The sequence below is a fragment of the Sinocyclocheilus rhinocerous genome, unplaced genomic scaffold, assembly GCF_001515625.1.
Source record: "Sinocyclocheilus rhinocerous isolate Xijiao unplaced genomic scaffold, SAMN03320098_v1.1 scaffold184, whole genome shotgun sequence".
Classification (NCBI taxonomy): domain Eukaryota; kingdom Metazoa; phylum Chordata; class Actinopteri; order Cypriniformes; family Cyprinidae; genus Sinocyclocheilus; species Sinocyclocheilus rhinocerous.
This window is the reverse complement of record NW_015659717.1, coordinates 47,939-61,737: the sequence shown is the minus strand read 5'-3', so window position 1 is coordinate 61,737 and position 13,799 is coordinate 47,939. Positions and strand designations below refer to the sequence as shown.

At 40.0% G+C, this 13,799-nt stretch overlaps 1 protein-coding gene across 4 annotated transcripts in view; it reads right to left on the bottom strand.

The window, feature by feature from the left end:
• Nucleotides 1-370: 370 nt before the first annotated feature.
• The window catches only part of LOC107724200 (voltage-dependent L-type calcium channel subunit beta-4-like), a 35,134-nt gene continuing 21,705 nt past the window's right edge, over nucleotides 371-13,799 (bottom strand). The window contains exons 3-14 of one of the 4 annotated variants that reach the window (XM_016533032.1): nucleotides 12,027-12,146; nucleotides 11,619-11,741; nucleotides 11,361-11,479; nucleotides 10,168-10,247; nucleotides 9,844-9,863; nucleotides 9,448-9,528; nucleotides 9,313-9,371; nucleotides 8,959-9,059; nucleotides 8,240-8,391; nucleotides 8,005-8,100; nucleotides 6,243-6,413; nucleotides 371-1,059 (exon numbers count right to left, since the gene is read on the bottom strand). In XM_016533032.1, the coding sequence (XP_016388518.1) occupies nucleotides 676-1,059; nucleotides 6,243-6,413; nucleotides 8,005-8,100; nucleotides 8,240-8,391; nucleotides 8,959-9,059; nucleotides 9,313-9,371; nucleotides 9,448-9,528; nucleotides 9,844-9,863; nucleotides 10,168-10,247; nucleotides 11,361-11,479; nucleotides 11,619-11,741; nucleotides 12,027-12,146 (1,506 nt within the window). In that variant the 3' untranslated portion in view covers nucleotides 371-675. Of the gene's footprint in view, nucleotides 1,060-5,176; nucleotides 5,224-6,242; nucleotides 6,414-8,004; nucleotides 8,101-8,239; nucleotides 8,392-8,958; nucleotides 9,060-9,312; nucleotides 9,372-9,447; nucleotides 9,529-9,843; nucleotides 9,864-10,167; nucleotides 10,248-11,360; nucleotides 11,480-11,618; nucleotides 11,742-12,026; nucleotides 12,147-13,799 lie in introns of those variants that run through there. The other 3 variants (XM_016533033.1, XM_016533034.1, XM_016533035.1) reach the window with 3 other exon arrangements.

Genomic DNA, 13,799 nt, shown 5'->3' with positions numbered 1-13,799 from the left:
CGCTCACTGTTGTACACGGAAGCAGCTCTGGGGGGGATGACGTATGAGGTCGGCTTTGCGCATGCGCCGCTCAGAAGTGACGCACGTGGAAACGCAGGGGAGAGATCAAAACAAAACAACAGTCAAGTATTAGAAGTACAAAACGAGGATAAAGAAGCATGTCAGAGGATTTCGATATAAGCCAAGAGGAGACTGGTTTTCCTTTGCTAAAGTAAGGAAACTTTGCTTCCTTTGATCCTGTAAACAAACGTTGGTTTTCACGAGACTCACCGGCGCATGCACAACACTGACCTCATGCGTCATGCTCCCGGAACTGCTTTTATGATACGCAAAATAATAAAGTTTATAATAAAAAAAAAATTGACTTGGGTGGGGTTTCATAGGAAGCTCAAATGTTGTTTCGCTATGAACATGCATGTGATCTTAAAGGAGAAAAGCTGCCCTGTCTTTTAAAAGCAAATGTAGTGCAATGCCTCAAACAATAACAACTACATAAGCTTAGAAAACAACAGGATCTTTTCATCAACCATGGGCAGCTTCATCCACAAACACGCATTCACACGCATACACACACACACACACACACTGTGCGTTTCCTGTTCCTCACCAATTCCCATCACCCCTCGCCCCAATTCACAACCCAACCCTCCCATCCAGACTCCTGCAGACAGGCGGTCAGTAGTTGTCTCTTGGCCAGGCTCTCGTGCGCTGGTGGTTGTTTCGTTGGTTGTGTCCGTCCTGCGAGTCTCGCTGCTGCAGGAGCCGGTCCTGTGACTCGTGTCCGTTAGCGCTGTGGATTCCACCAGGGTGGTTACGGTTGGGCGGATACACATCCCGGTACGGGTGAGGGTGGCGGTGGGGTTCGTAATCATCTTCCTCCTCTTCCTCCTCCTCCTCCTCCTCTTCTTCCTCGTCTTCCTGGGGGTGCAGGGAGCTAGAGCCGCCTCGACGGAGGGAGCGAGAGTCACTGGCCTCGTCGGAGGGCATGAGGCTGTCCTGCTCTCCCTGCTCCTCCTCCTCCACTCCCCCTCCACCCCCGGCAGGCGACAGCTGCTGGTTCTGAGACAGAAAGAGAAAGATGACAACTCTGAACCATATTGAGGTCACATGTTTCCTCTTTCTGTTTCACTCCAAAGAAAAATGTCTCATTTAGGAGATCCCGTAAAGACAAAAAACACACAAATATAAAACACATAATGTGCACAGAGGTGAAAAGACGTTTTAGGAGACAAGTCTTACCAATGAGGAAATTTTAAGTGACTGGGTGCTATGGCTTTGTTCATGCTGCACATAAATCAGACTTGTTTTTTAATCCAATCTTAAGGACTGACTGTCCAAACTGTCATAATCTTTGAAAGTGGTTTGGATTGGGTTTGTCAAAAGTGCATAAACTGTTCAGACTGAATGGATTTGAGTCACATGTGGCAAGAATCAAATTTTTGCTGCCTGTCTGAACAAAGCCTTTAGGTTCTAGGTCTTAAGATCAAACTGCTGTGCATTACAGATTGCTATGCATTTTCCTCTGGAGCAAAAAGATTCAGGTTAGTTTCAGAAATAAGGAGGTTGCATTCAAAGGGAAGTTAGAAGGGTTGTTACATTCACAAAGCATCAGTCTGTGTGGCCAGATACAGCCTCTTTTCCAAAGTCATAAAATCAACAAGTTTCTTTATAACACAGGAAAACAGGCAGCTGTATCTGCTTTGTGAACTCATGGAGGTTCTATGGTGTTAATATCAATCAACAAGGTGCATAAACAGAGCAGTCAGAGATGACTGTGTGTGCAGCTCACTCTAATCCCAGCAAATTAAGTGAAAAGTGTAGAGGGGTAAGTGCATAACACGATAGAAATCATTGAAAAAGTAGGCCTTGTCAAATGGAAAGTTTGCACTGCCATATGGAAGTTTGCATCATTTGACAGAAAAAGTTTCAATGAGGAGTGAAATGGACGGCTAGGAAGTGCCAGAAAGCATGTGACTATTGCCCTGAATTTAATCCAGTTCATTTCTGACCTCCAACCCATAGAAATGCTGTTTACACCTTTACAAACTCTGCCTCCACCTTTAGAAATTCTGCCTAGACCTTTAGATGCGCCACCTACACCCTTACCTTGCCAATGCTGCCTACACCATTAGAAACATTGTCAACACCTTAAAGCCCAAAACACACTGCACGATTTTAGCAATCCAATAAGATCACTGCATGTCACACTGTGTGACATGGATCTAATAAACTTGGCTACGACGTGTGTGTAGACTGTATGATGACTCGTACGCTACGACACATGTTACTATAAAAGAATAAAGCGTCATCAGCATGTGCTAGTGGTAAACAAAAAGAGCATGATGAATCACACTTTGGCAGTTGTATTTTTTATGTGTGCTGAAAAAAAGTGGAAGCGGCGAAAGAGGAAGGAATAAGAGCTTGGGGTAAGCAGTTTTATGTTTTAGCACCATGTCGCGTTGATTTCATGTCACATTTTTATTGGTTGGTCAGTAAACGTGGATCGTACCAGCAAACACACGGTGTGATGATCATGCTGTATCGTAGGCTTTCTTTGGTCGCAAGACCGAGACAACGGCCGTCTTTGAACCTCTCTCACTGTACGACACAGGACCAACAATTAGGAGCCACGATCACAGAAATCGCCACGATTGTTTTACGATGCCAATCTTTCGTCTAGGACAGCCGAAAATTGTGCAGTGTGTTTAGGGCTTAAGACAAGCTGCCCACACCTTTAGAAATGCTGCCTAAACCATTACAAACACTGTCTACTGCTTTATAAAAGCTGCCTTCTCCTTCAGGTATGAAGGCTACACCCTTTCAAATGCTGCCTACATCTTTACAAATGCTGTCTATACCTTTACAGATGCTGCCTACACCTTTATAAACCTTGCCTACACCTTTACAAATGCAGCCAAACATTTAGAAACATTGCCTACACCTTAAGACAGGGGTTCCCAACCATATTCCTGGAGCCCCCCAACACTCCAGGAACAAGGTTAGGAACAGTCTAACCCAGGGATAGGCAACATCGGTCCTGGAGTGCCAATGTCCTGCAGAGTTTTGTTCCAACCCTAAAAAAAAAAACTCATCTGCCTGTAGCCTAGCCGATGATCCTGAAGACCTTGATTAGCTTGTTCAGGTGTGCTTGATTAGGGTTGGAGCTAAAATCTGCAGGACTGCGGCACTCCAGGACCGACGTTGCCTATCCCTGGTCTAACCACTGCCTTAAGACACATTGCCTACACCAGGGGTAGACAAGTTTGGTCCTAGAAAGCCACAGTTCTGCAGAGTTTAGCTCCAACCCTAATCAAACACACCTGAACACGCTCATCAATTTCTTCAGGATTACTAAGGCTACAGACGGGTGAGATTTCTTTCAGGGTTGGAGCTGAAATCTGCAGGACTGCAGATCTCCATGACTGAACTTGCCTACACTATGTGTCAAATTCTGGTCCTGGTGGGCCACTGTCCCGTGGAGTGTAGCTCTAAAACACCTGCCTGGAAGTTCCTAGAAATCCTGAGAACCTTGATTAGCTGGTTCAGGAGTGTTCAATTTGGGTTGGACCTAAAATCTGCAGGACAGTGGCCCTCTAGGAACTTAATTTGATACCCCTGGCCTACATCTTTAGAAACATCTTTAGAAAATCTCCAACCCTGCTCCTGGAAAGCTACTGTCCTGCAACCTTATTCAAACGCATCTGAAGTTCTGAACCAACTAATAAAGGTGTTCAGGGTAACTTGAAAACTACAGGCAGGTGTGTTTGATTGGGGTTGGAACTGAAGTCTGCAGAAAGGTAGCTCTCCAGGAGCAGGGTTGGAGACCTCTGGCCAACATGTTTGCAAATGCAAAATGTCTACACCAGGGTTTCTCAACTCTGGTTCTCGAGATCCACTTTCCTGCAGGGTTTAGCTCCAACCCTAATCAAACACACCCGAACAAGCTAATCGAGGTCTTCAGGATCACTATAAAGTTACAGGCAGGTGAATTTAAACAAGGCTGGAGTTAAACATGGACCTCAAGGGCCTGAGTTGAGAATCCCTGGTCTACACCTTTAAAAAAAGCTTCCTGCTTACACCTTAGACCCACTGTCTACACTTTAAGATGCACTGACTGCAGCTTTGCAAATGCTGCCTACACCTTTAGGAAAGCTGCCTACACTTTAAAGACATCCTGCCTACATCTTTACAAACGCTACCTACATCTTAAAGATGTAATACCTACACCACTTGAAATGCTGCCTACACATTTATGGCTCATTTCCACCAAGTGGTACGGTTCAGTACAGTATTGCAATTATTTCCATTTTCATTGTCAGAAGTTGTGAATGGTACTAAAATAGCGAATGGTACCGTACCACTTTTTTGGGACAATTCCGTTGGGGCACCTAGAACAGTAGTCCATTACCTAAAGGGTGGAGCTAGATTTACTGCAGAACGTTGATTGGTTGACAGAGAATCATCACTTGCATGTGCTACAAGGGGAATGACAACAACAAGGGGAATGAAGCGCCGCCTTAACTCCACCATGCTGCTCATGCGTGTTGGGCTTGTTTACATCAGAGTGCGCAAGCACAAAAATATAACGGTGTATTTTAGAATTTTATATTTTTATACACATACAGTGTCGCGCTTTCTTCTTCGAACAAGAATGATGACGATCACTACTTTCTGGCATACATCACGGTACTGTTGGCAGTGGAAACGAAAGCCAGATCAGGGTGTACCGTCCTGAATCATACTGTACTGCACTGTACCATACCGCTTGGTGGAAACGAGGCTTTAGAAACATTGCCTACACCTTAAGACACACTGACTACATATTGAGAACATTTGAATGTATTTTTGGAAGAGTTTTCTTAACATTAAAAGTCATTTTAAGGCCTGCATAATTTTAAACATAAAGCTTTTGTATTACTCCCTTTTCCCCACTGGGCAAATGGCATTGCCACATAAAAACTATGAATGGGCTACATGTTTCACCAACAACAGCATAACAAAATCATATATTTGCATATATGATTTTTTTATTTTAAGAGCTTTTCCAATGGGGATACCAGATGGCCATTTCCATTTGGAGGGATTGAAGGAATTGGAGGATGTAAAGAAGTATCAGGGTGGGGTTTTGTTTAACAGTCTGAGTGGGAAAGGCAGTCTGACCATCCCACCTACTCACCGCAGGTTTGTAAGCGTTCATTCAATTAATTCCTGTGTTTCAGAGAACTGCAAAGATGTCAGGCGTGAATGAGACACAGAACAGACAGATTGAGACTTACAACATATCAGTATTACAAGCATCTCTGAAGATGTCAGGCATGAATGAGACACAGAACAGACAGATTGAGACTTACAACATATCAGTATTACAAGCATCTCTGGACCCAAGACAACTTAAAGACAGAGAGTGAAAATATGGAGTAGAGGAAAGGACAGAACAGACAAATGTTTAATGACCACTTTCCTGTTGTCAAAAAGAACAATTATCAGTTTAAAAATTAATCTGTTTTGTTAAACACAACATAGGATTGACAAATTATTAGACGTTTTGAATATACAGGGAGCTCCAAAACTCTGAGAACTGTAGTGCCAATAACTTTATTTTGCATTTTTTAGTTCCACAGTGAATGTCTACCTTACAAACTGTGTCCCATATTCAAGTAGTTATGACCTGAAACCATTTTCTGTGAAACTGAAACTTTCTGACTTTCGAGGTCAGCTGTATAATTTGAATGAATTTGATCGGATCTTAGATAAGGTAGATGCAGACATGGATCTACACATCACAAATATAAGATATATATCTCAAAGCTGATACAAATACCATCTATATTCTGGATGATTATGTTTAGTCTCTGGACTACTTTCCTGGCTGATTGATGAGGACACATACTAAGTCTGGTAGCCTCTGGTCTAACTAGGTCAGTGCATATGTGACTGCAAACCTCAATCTTGTTTCTTTTTTAATAATGTAGTTGTCTGCATTTTTTAATAAAAAGGACAATATTGAATATTTATGATATATTCATGACAATTTTGTTGGCTATTGTGAATATCGTGATTTAGTATGCTATTAAGCTTCCTTAAAGACATGCTATTACACAAGTTTCACAATCCCTTCATGTAAACTTACTTTGATTATCCTGAGAGCCAAAGGCGCATGCAAACTAACATATTGCTGTCTCTCATATCTTTATATTAAAACTCTTTAAATGTTTCCGCCCATCCACACAAAGCCACCTTACCTGTAGACTGGAGACTGCTGAGGGTGGGGTCATCAGATTTTGCTCCAATAGAGGGTTGAGAGGGGTGGTGCCGGGCAGATGAGTGGCACGCCAGTAGACCTCCAGATATTCAGTGAGGTGCTCACAGGCGTCCTCCAACTGGTTCTCATCCAAAATTACATCAAACATCTCCTGATGGGGAGACAGGGTGGAGGAGAAGATGACATGCGGGGGATGGAATTAGAAGATATTATATAAAATATCTTATGATGGTGGTCAGGTGATGCGAGATGACGTTGAGCGACAGGTAGGATAATGGCTCTATGGAACAACATGCAACATGACTTTTGTCAGAATGTGGTTTGGAAAAGCAAGCGTCTGCATCACTAGAACTGTAGCAAGGCCAGTCAATCAAGTGAGAATGAAGAACATTTAAAGGGTTAGTTCACCCAAAAATGAAAATTAGGCTGCGTTTTACTCACCCCCGAAGCATCCTAGGTGTATATGACTTTCTTCTTTCAGACGAATCCAGTCGGAGTTATATTAAAAATTGTCTTTGATCTTTCAAGCTCTATCATTGCAGTCAGCGGGTGTTGCATGCATCAGTCCAAAAGAAGTTAAATAAAAATCGCCCATCCATAAAAAAAAGTGTCTCACACGGCTCCGGGGGGTGAACAAAGGCCTTCTGTAGCGAATCGATGTGTTTTTGTAAGAAAAATATCCATATTCAAAACGTAATAATCACTTTAATGTAGCTTGCGGCAACAGTTGTACACAGAAGCATTTCCGGGAGCATGACGTATGAGGTCAGCAACGGTGAGTAAAACGCAGCCTAATTTTCATTTTTGGGTGAACTAACCCTTTAAATGACACCAGTTCGCTAACAGTGTACCTTCATTTCCAAATAACACACAATAAAAAAGACAATGTAGTCAAACAGATGTGCCCTAAATTGAATGCCCTTAGTTCTCATTTTGGCTAACTAATCAAGTCTATTTATAAAGAGGACAAACAGCTAAATTATGTTATTTTGAATAGGTCATCAAAAAAATTTACATTCTGTTGTCATTTACGAACCCTTGAGTAGTACCAAAATGGGAGAAATTTAAAAGAATAAGTACTAGTTACTCTTTTCCATGAGATTGCAATGAATGTGTACTTTCAGGCTTCAACAAGGAAGAAAGAGCACCATAAAAGTCATCCTGTGTGTTTTTTTTTTTTTTAAGTTTTCTAATCCAGTAGCTTTGCATGAGAAAAAGACAACAAAGGTTGTTATGAAAATAGTGACATTCACCCTGGCTCTTATTGGTGAGGTTTCATGAAAGAATATTCAGAACTGGTTTTGTAAACCAAATTAACCAATTTATTACAAACATCCCTGAAAAAGATTATACTTTTATGGTGCTTTTGTGTCCTTAAAACCTGAAAGCTCCAGTCCCTATTCCTTGTAATTGCATGAAAAAGAGGAATCATTACAGTTTCTCAAAATATCTTCTGTGTTCCAGAGAACAAAATGAGGGGGAGTAAATTTTTTTTTTTTTTAAATTACCTTTTTTGGTATATAATGTAAAACCTTGGCAGCCCTAAAAACTTCAGCCTATCTTCTTCTTTTGTAAGGGAAGGAAATATTGTAAAATGCCAAAACTATTAAATTATCTATAAGAAATGGATCCTGACAACATTACCATACTAACACTAATGTTGAATCTACAGAGTTCTGAACACCTCCCTAAGGGAAGCGTGTGTGTGTGTGTGTGTGTGTGTTTAAACTTGAAGAACTTACAGGAGGACATTGAGTCAGTTTATCTGCTGCCATCATCTGAACATTGAGGTGTTTGCTTTGTGATTTACCCCTCGACTTTATCAATCGCTGTAGGACCTGCCAAAAAAGAAGACGAATGAGAATCAAAGAAACTGGGTTAGTTTTGACAATGAAGGATTTATTTTGCTGCCGACAGATTTTTTGAATATTTTCAGCATATTCCTTAAAATAGTGCACACAAGCTCATCAGGCTCACCTTTGGAGAGGTGACCTTGACGTACACAATAATAGGAGCTAATGAGGTTTTAGCTAGTTGCGCTGGATGGTTAATGGTGTCTGCATCTAGAACCACCAACTGAAGAGTTTTGGCCAGTTCAAATATTCTCTCGATCTCACTTTGTACTTCCGCTGAGTGGGCAAACAGACAAATAGCATCCACAAAACACGAATCACGAATAACACGAAAAAGTAGGGAGAAAATGCTCAAAAGCTCAAATGTATTGACAGAGCTCAACAATACAAGTTTTTTTTAACCTATTCTGGCAACCTATTCTCATTCTTAATGGAACACTCCACTATTTTTGAGAATAGGCTCATTTTCCAACTCCCCTAGAGTTAAACAGTTGAGTTTTACACTTTTTGAATCCATTTAGCCGATCTCGGTCTAATCAGATTCAATGATCTATGCTAAGCTACAGCTAAAAGTGCTACCGCCAGACCCGGAGATCGGCTGAATGGATTCGAAAACGGAAAATTAGCCTATTTTCAAAAATAGTGGAGTGTTCCTTTAAAGTTTTAACACAACCTAACATATTTAAATTAGCAGAATTTGCAGCAACAGTTTTCAGTACATCACATAAAACCAATTGTTTAAGTATGCAAGATCAACAAACTGGTAATTGACGTTCCAGGTGATGTTACGGCCTTGGGCCATCTTTATTGTTGAGCTCTGAAGGGTGTGTGTGATGTTCTCACCCAAACTGGTTCGTGTGTTAGACCTCTCCATGATGGGTCTCTTGTTGAGAACCGATCTCTTGGCCAAAGAAAGGTCAGCGGTAACCCGGGTTATAGAAATCCTGTCAGCATAACAATACATTAATATATTTAATGATGTGAAAGAAAGATTCCTCGGCCAAAGCTATCGTATGCTTTCAAAAACATGGAACATAATCACACGACTTGTATTGACTATATTTATGAGCTTTCTGGAGCTTGGCAGACCCTGTCACCATTACATTTCATTGTAAAGACATAGAAATTAGTAAATGTTGACAATATTCTTCTGTGTATACAGAGAAGAAAGGTGTCAAGATGTCTTTTAAAACTCACCGTCCATCAAAGCGATGTTTGAGAAAGTCAAACAGGGCTTTCTGCATCATATCTGTCACCTGTTGACAGACACGACACATTAGACAACAAATTTTAAAGACAAATTCAGAGGGCTGTATAATATTTAGTGCTCGCCTCATAGCCCTTCAGTGAAGGTCCAACCAGAACCACAGGCCTCATGGACGGCACCACATCATATGGAGGAATGTGTTCAGTCTAAAAAAGACAAGAGTGGCACTGTCACACAGAACTACAGCATCAACTACAACTACAAAATACTAGATTAGAAACGGTTTCTGTAATGTATCAGCACAGACTGGCAACAATCTTGGTACAAACTGCTAAACTTCCTGAGATGCATGAGAAGTCAGATATTGTCTTACTATTTAAAGCATCTAGACCTGTCACAGAGACAAGTGCAATTTCTAAAGACACATATTCTACTGATATCAGAATTGTATGCATCGATCTGACCAACCATAAAGAGAGATTATCGTAAGATATCTAACACAAATCCATATCAACACCTACCTGCTTTAGCTTCTGTTTGGCTTTTGAAAATAAGAGAACAGATCAGAATCAGCATTCAGAAGATTTTAGAAGCAAAACGGCTTATATTTTTACTCTATTCTGAACCTTTACTGGTTTTATCCCACTGTATTTGACTGTGAAAGCTTAACCTGTGACAGAACATGCATTACGTTAAGAAGAGGAGCAAAGAATAAGAACAAAAGCAAGGGAAGAATAAACTCACTGATCTTCAGCCCTACTGATATTTTGCTCATTTGGGGCAGCATTCCCAGCCACACACATCCCCTGCAAAGCAGCATGGCGCCCAGGCCCTGTCATACTCACTCTCACCTGCAGATGGCGGCGTGGATCTCCAACCTCCTGAGACCATGTCGCCCAGGCTTGAGGAGGAGTTACCACTTTTTCTGCGGAGAAAGAAAAAATGTTATCACCATCACAGAGCAACAGCAAATGCCTTCACAGAGCTGGTAAGCTATCTGGACATTATTAGAATTGTCAGCTTCATTAAAATATTATCATTTAGACATATTTTGGCATCTGTATTTGTACAATCTCAATTTGCATTCCCAGTTTTATAGTATGCAAGCAGTATTGGAACAATACACAACCCACTGCATGGGTATAATTCTGACATGTGCAACCACTGGACACTTTGCTTTCCCATAACAATACGGGGACTCAGTCATCAGATTTAGTGGATGTTTCGTTTTTATATGATATAACTTGATATGTGGGCAACAAAAGATGTAGCTTATTCAAATAATAAAAGTATTAAGAAAAACATTAAAGAAATTTGGTAATACCTTGGTAATACTCAAGGTTCAATTTGAGGAATAGTTCACCCAAAAATGAAAATTCGTTGAAAATGTACTCACCCTCAGGCCATCCAAAATATATATGAGTTTGTTTTTCATCTCGTCTGAATCAGGAGAGAAATATGCACAGATCAAGCACTAGTTACAAGCAAAATCAGTCCAAAACAGTTTTAAACAAATATGCCTGTGGGTTTTGATGTGAGAGGACAACAGGGGATTGACATTTTCACTGGAGGAAGCATTATTATGGATTATGGACCCGTATTTTGGAGTGGTGTGGATTACTTGTGGATTATTGTGATGTTTTTATCAGCTGTTTGGACTCTCATTCTCACGGCACCCATTCACTGCTGATGATCCATTGGTAAGCAAGTGATGTAATGATAAATTTATCTAAATCTGTTCCAATGAAGAAAAAAACTCATCTTGGATGGCCTGAATTTTCAGCAAATTTTCATTTTTGGGTAAACTATTTCTTTAGCAGCAGTTAAAAAAAATGAGTCAACATGAATTAAAAATTACAAATACCACTAAAGAATGTATTAATTTTAGTTAATGTGCAATATTTACTAATACACCACTAAAATCAAAAGTTGTATTTGTTAATATTATTTAATAGACCTGAGCTAACAATGAACAGTTGCAAATGTGTCTGAAATAGATACAGTTGTGCACAGTCTTGACAGAGAGGGAAAGAGAGACCTCTGTTGTTTTTGCTCCTGTTTGAGTCTCATGGCCTCCAGTCGGAGGGGGCTGGGAATGAAGCTGATGTCTGCCCCCTCTTTCACCAGCCTTCCAATCCACCAGTCATTATTGTACTTCTGCAACACAAACATGAAGGAAAACATGCTCAGCGCTATTATGATGAGCTATTATGGTATTATGGGCACTGTTAGCAAAGAGGACTGACCTACAAAACCTTTCACACATCTGTCTGCATGTATTGTACATGCAACTCACCTCTTTAATGTGCAGAAAGTCTTTGGCTTCAAAGTTTATGGCAGCACCCTGAACAGGACAGTCCTCATCTAGAGCCCCGCAATAATTCACATTCGTCTTCACTGCGAACGCTACAGGTTTGGACTGCCAGGGAAATCAACGTTAATAACATCATTTGCATTTTTACAATTATAATTTTTTGCCTGCAGCAACGAGTACTTCAACATAAGCAACTATCAAGAAACGATGAAATGATCCTCTTAAAGTTTACAATATTGATCTAAATGCTTATAAAATGTTTACTCTAAGCACATTTGTATGGATGATCCCGTCCCAACACATTTCTAAAGCTACATGCAGACTGACACTTTGTTGTTGCCCACTATGCAAAAAAATAGAAAAAGCTCATTAAAGAAGAGCTTGAGGAACCTTGGCTCTCTCGAGCTGCAGCTGGGCCTGGCGTTCGGCTTCACGCCGATACGCCTCGCGGTCCTCCTCCGCTGACAGGTCGGAATCCGAAGGTCTGCTCGTGTACGAATCGGCTGAACCCTGCAGGAACAAGGGAAGCCAAGAACATTTGCCATAACGGAGAAATGAAAACCACAGGAAATAGCCCATGACTTGCAGTGTAAACATAGCTTAGCTATTAATAACACTCATCAATCACCACAAAACATAGCTACAGGAAGACAGAATACATGAAAAATAAAATGATGAACCATTTAAAACTCTTTTAGATTCTAGAAAATGGCCAGAAGTTTATTACAATGACGAAGTGACACAAGAAACATACAGGAATGTAAACAGACTTTACAATATAATTTAGGCTACACAACTAAACATGAAGGTAAACAATATGTATGACATGTTCTATGTAAAGCACATTTTTGGCATAAGTGCTCTTATTTATGTGGTACTTATAAGCAGGGAGGGGGGAGGTTGATGGGGTAGGTCAAGTGATTATTTAAAAACAAAATCGAATTACATAATGTGCCGATTAATTAATAACAATAATCTCTAATTAATTAATTAACATGCACATCATGTACCGATTAAAGATTAAAGTTATTATTAAAGATAAGTTATTGTGTTAATTTAGAAAAAAAATTTCGATGGCATTTTCATTTTATCTGATAAAGTAGCGTTCATGAGTGGAGCTGCTTTGTTTACAGCCGTTACCCGGGAAACCGCTAGTTTTATCACTCTAAAAGCGCCTCCTGCTGGCAGAGAATCAGTTTGCATTTTCAATAAGCCCGTCTCCAGCAACATTTCCAGTTTTTGTTGTTGTTACATTTTTTAGTTTTCTGCAGAAACTCTGAGCACTTTTCATACCCTTTTTTTCAGGCTGAAGCACATTTGTTTCAATCTATAAGAATGGGCCTTTCTCACATTTCCGGGTTTCTCAGCAGCGGAAGTCGTCATAGTTGGGATAACTTGAAGAGCAGTGAATGGGAGAGTACCACAAATATATTTTTTGCATTTCCATTTGCTCAAATAGAAAAAGAAAAACTCTGCGATAGTGTTTTCATGACTTTCAATAAAAGTAAAAAAATTGAGAGAGACTGATAACGGATAACAGTCAGAAGAGAGAACGATGTCAAATTTACCGTCACTCCCATAGACACTGCATTAGAAACACCATCGTATTAGCGCTAACTGTTTTTTTGTAATTTGATGCAAAGGTGACATAATACAAAGAATAGTGCTATAAATGTATATAAGTTTTTTTTAAAAAATACAAATATGAAAAACTTTCGAGGATTTACGATGCTGATGACCGTTAAACGCGTCATCACAGTCTTGTGAAAAGGGTCCATAATCAGCCTACACTACCAGTCAAAAGTTTTTGAACTGTAAGATTTAAATTTTTTTTAAAGAATTCTCTTCTGCCCAAGGATGCATTTATTTGATCCAAAGTACAGCAAAAACAGTAACATTTTGAAATATTTTTACTATTTAAAATTTATTTCTATTTGAATAGATTTTAAAATGTAATGAAGCAAGTGACTGCCTTTATGAATGGTTCACTGAATCATTGATTCACTCGATTCATTTAAAAACGTGGATTCATTAATGAAACACTGCTGTGTGTTGATCAGAGACACACAACAGTTCTCCGAAGGATTTATTTTCATTGGTGAAATTACTGACAATGTGTCTAAAATGTAATTATTCACACCTTTACCTTATCTTCATTTTTAG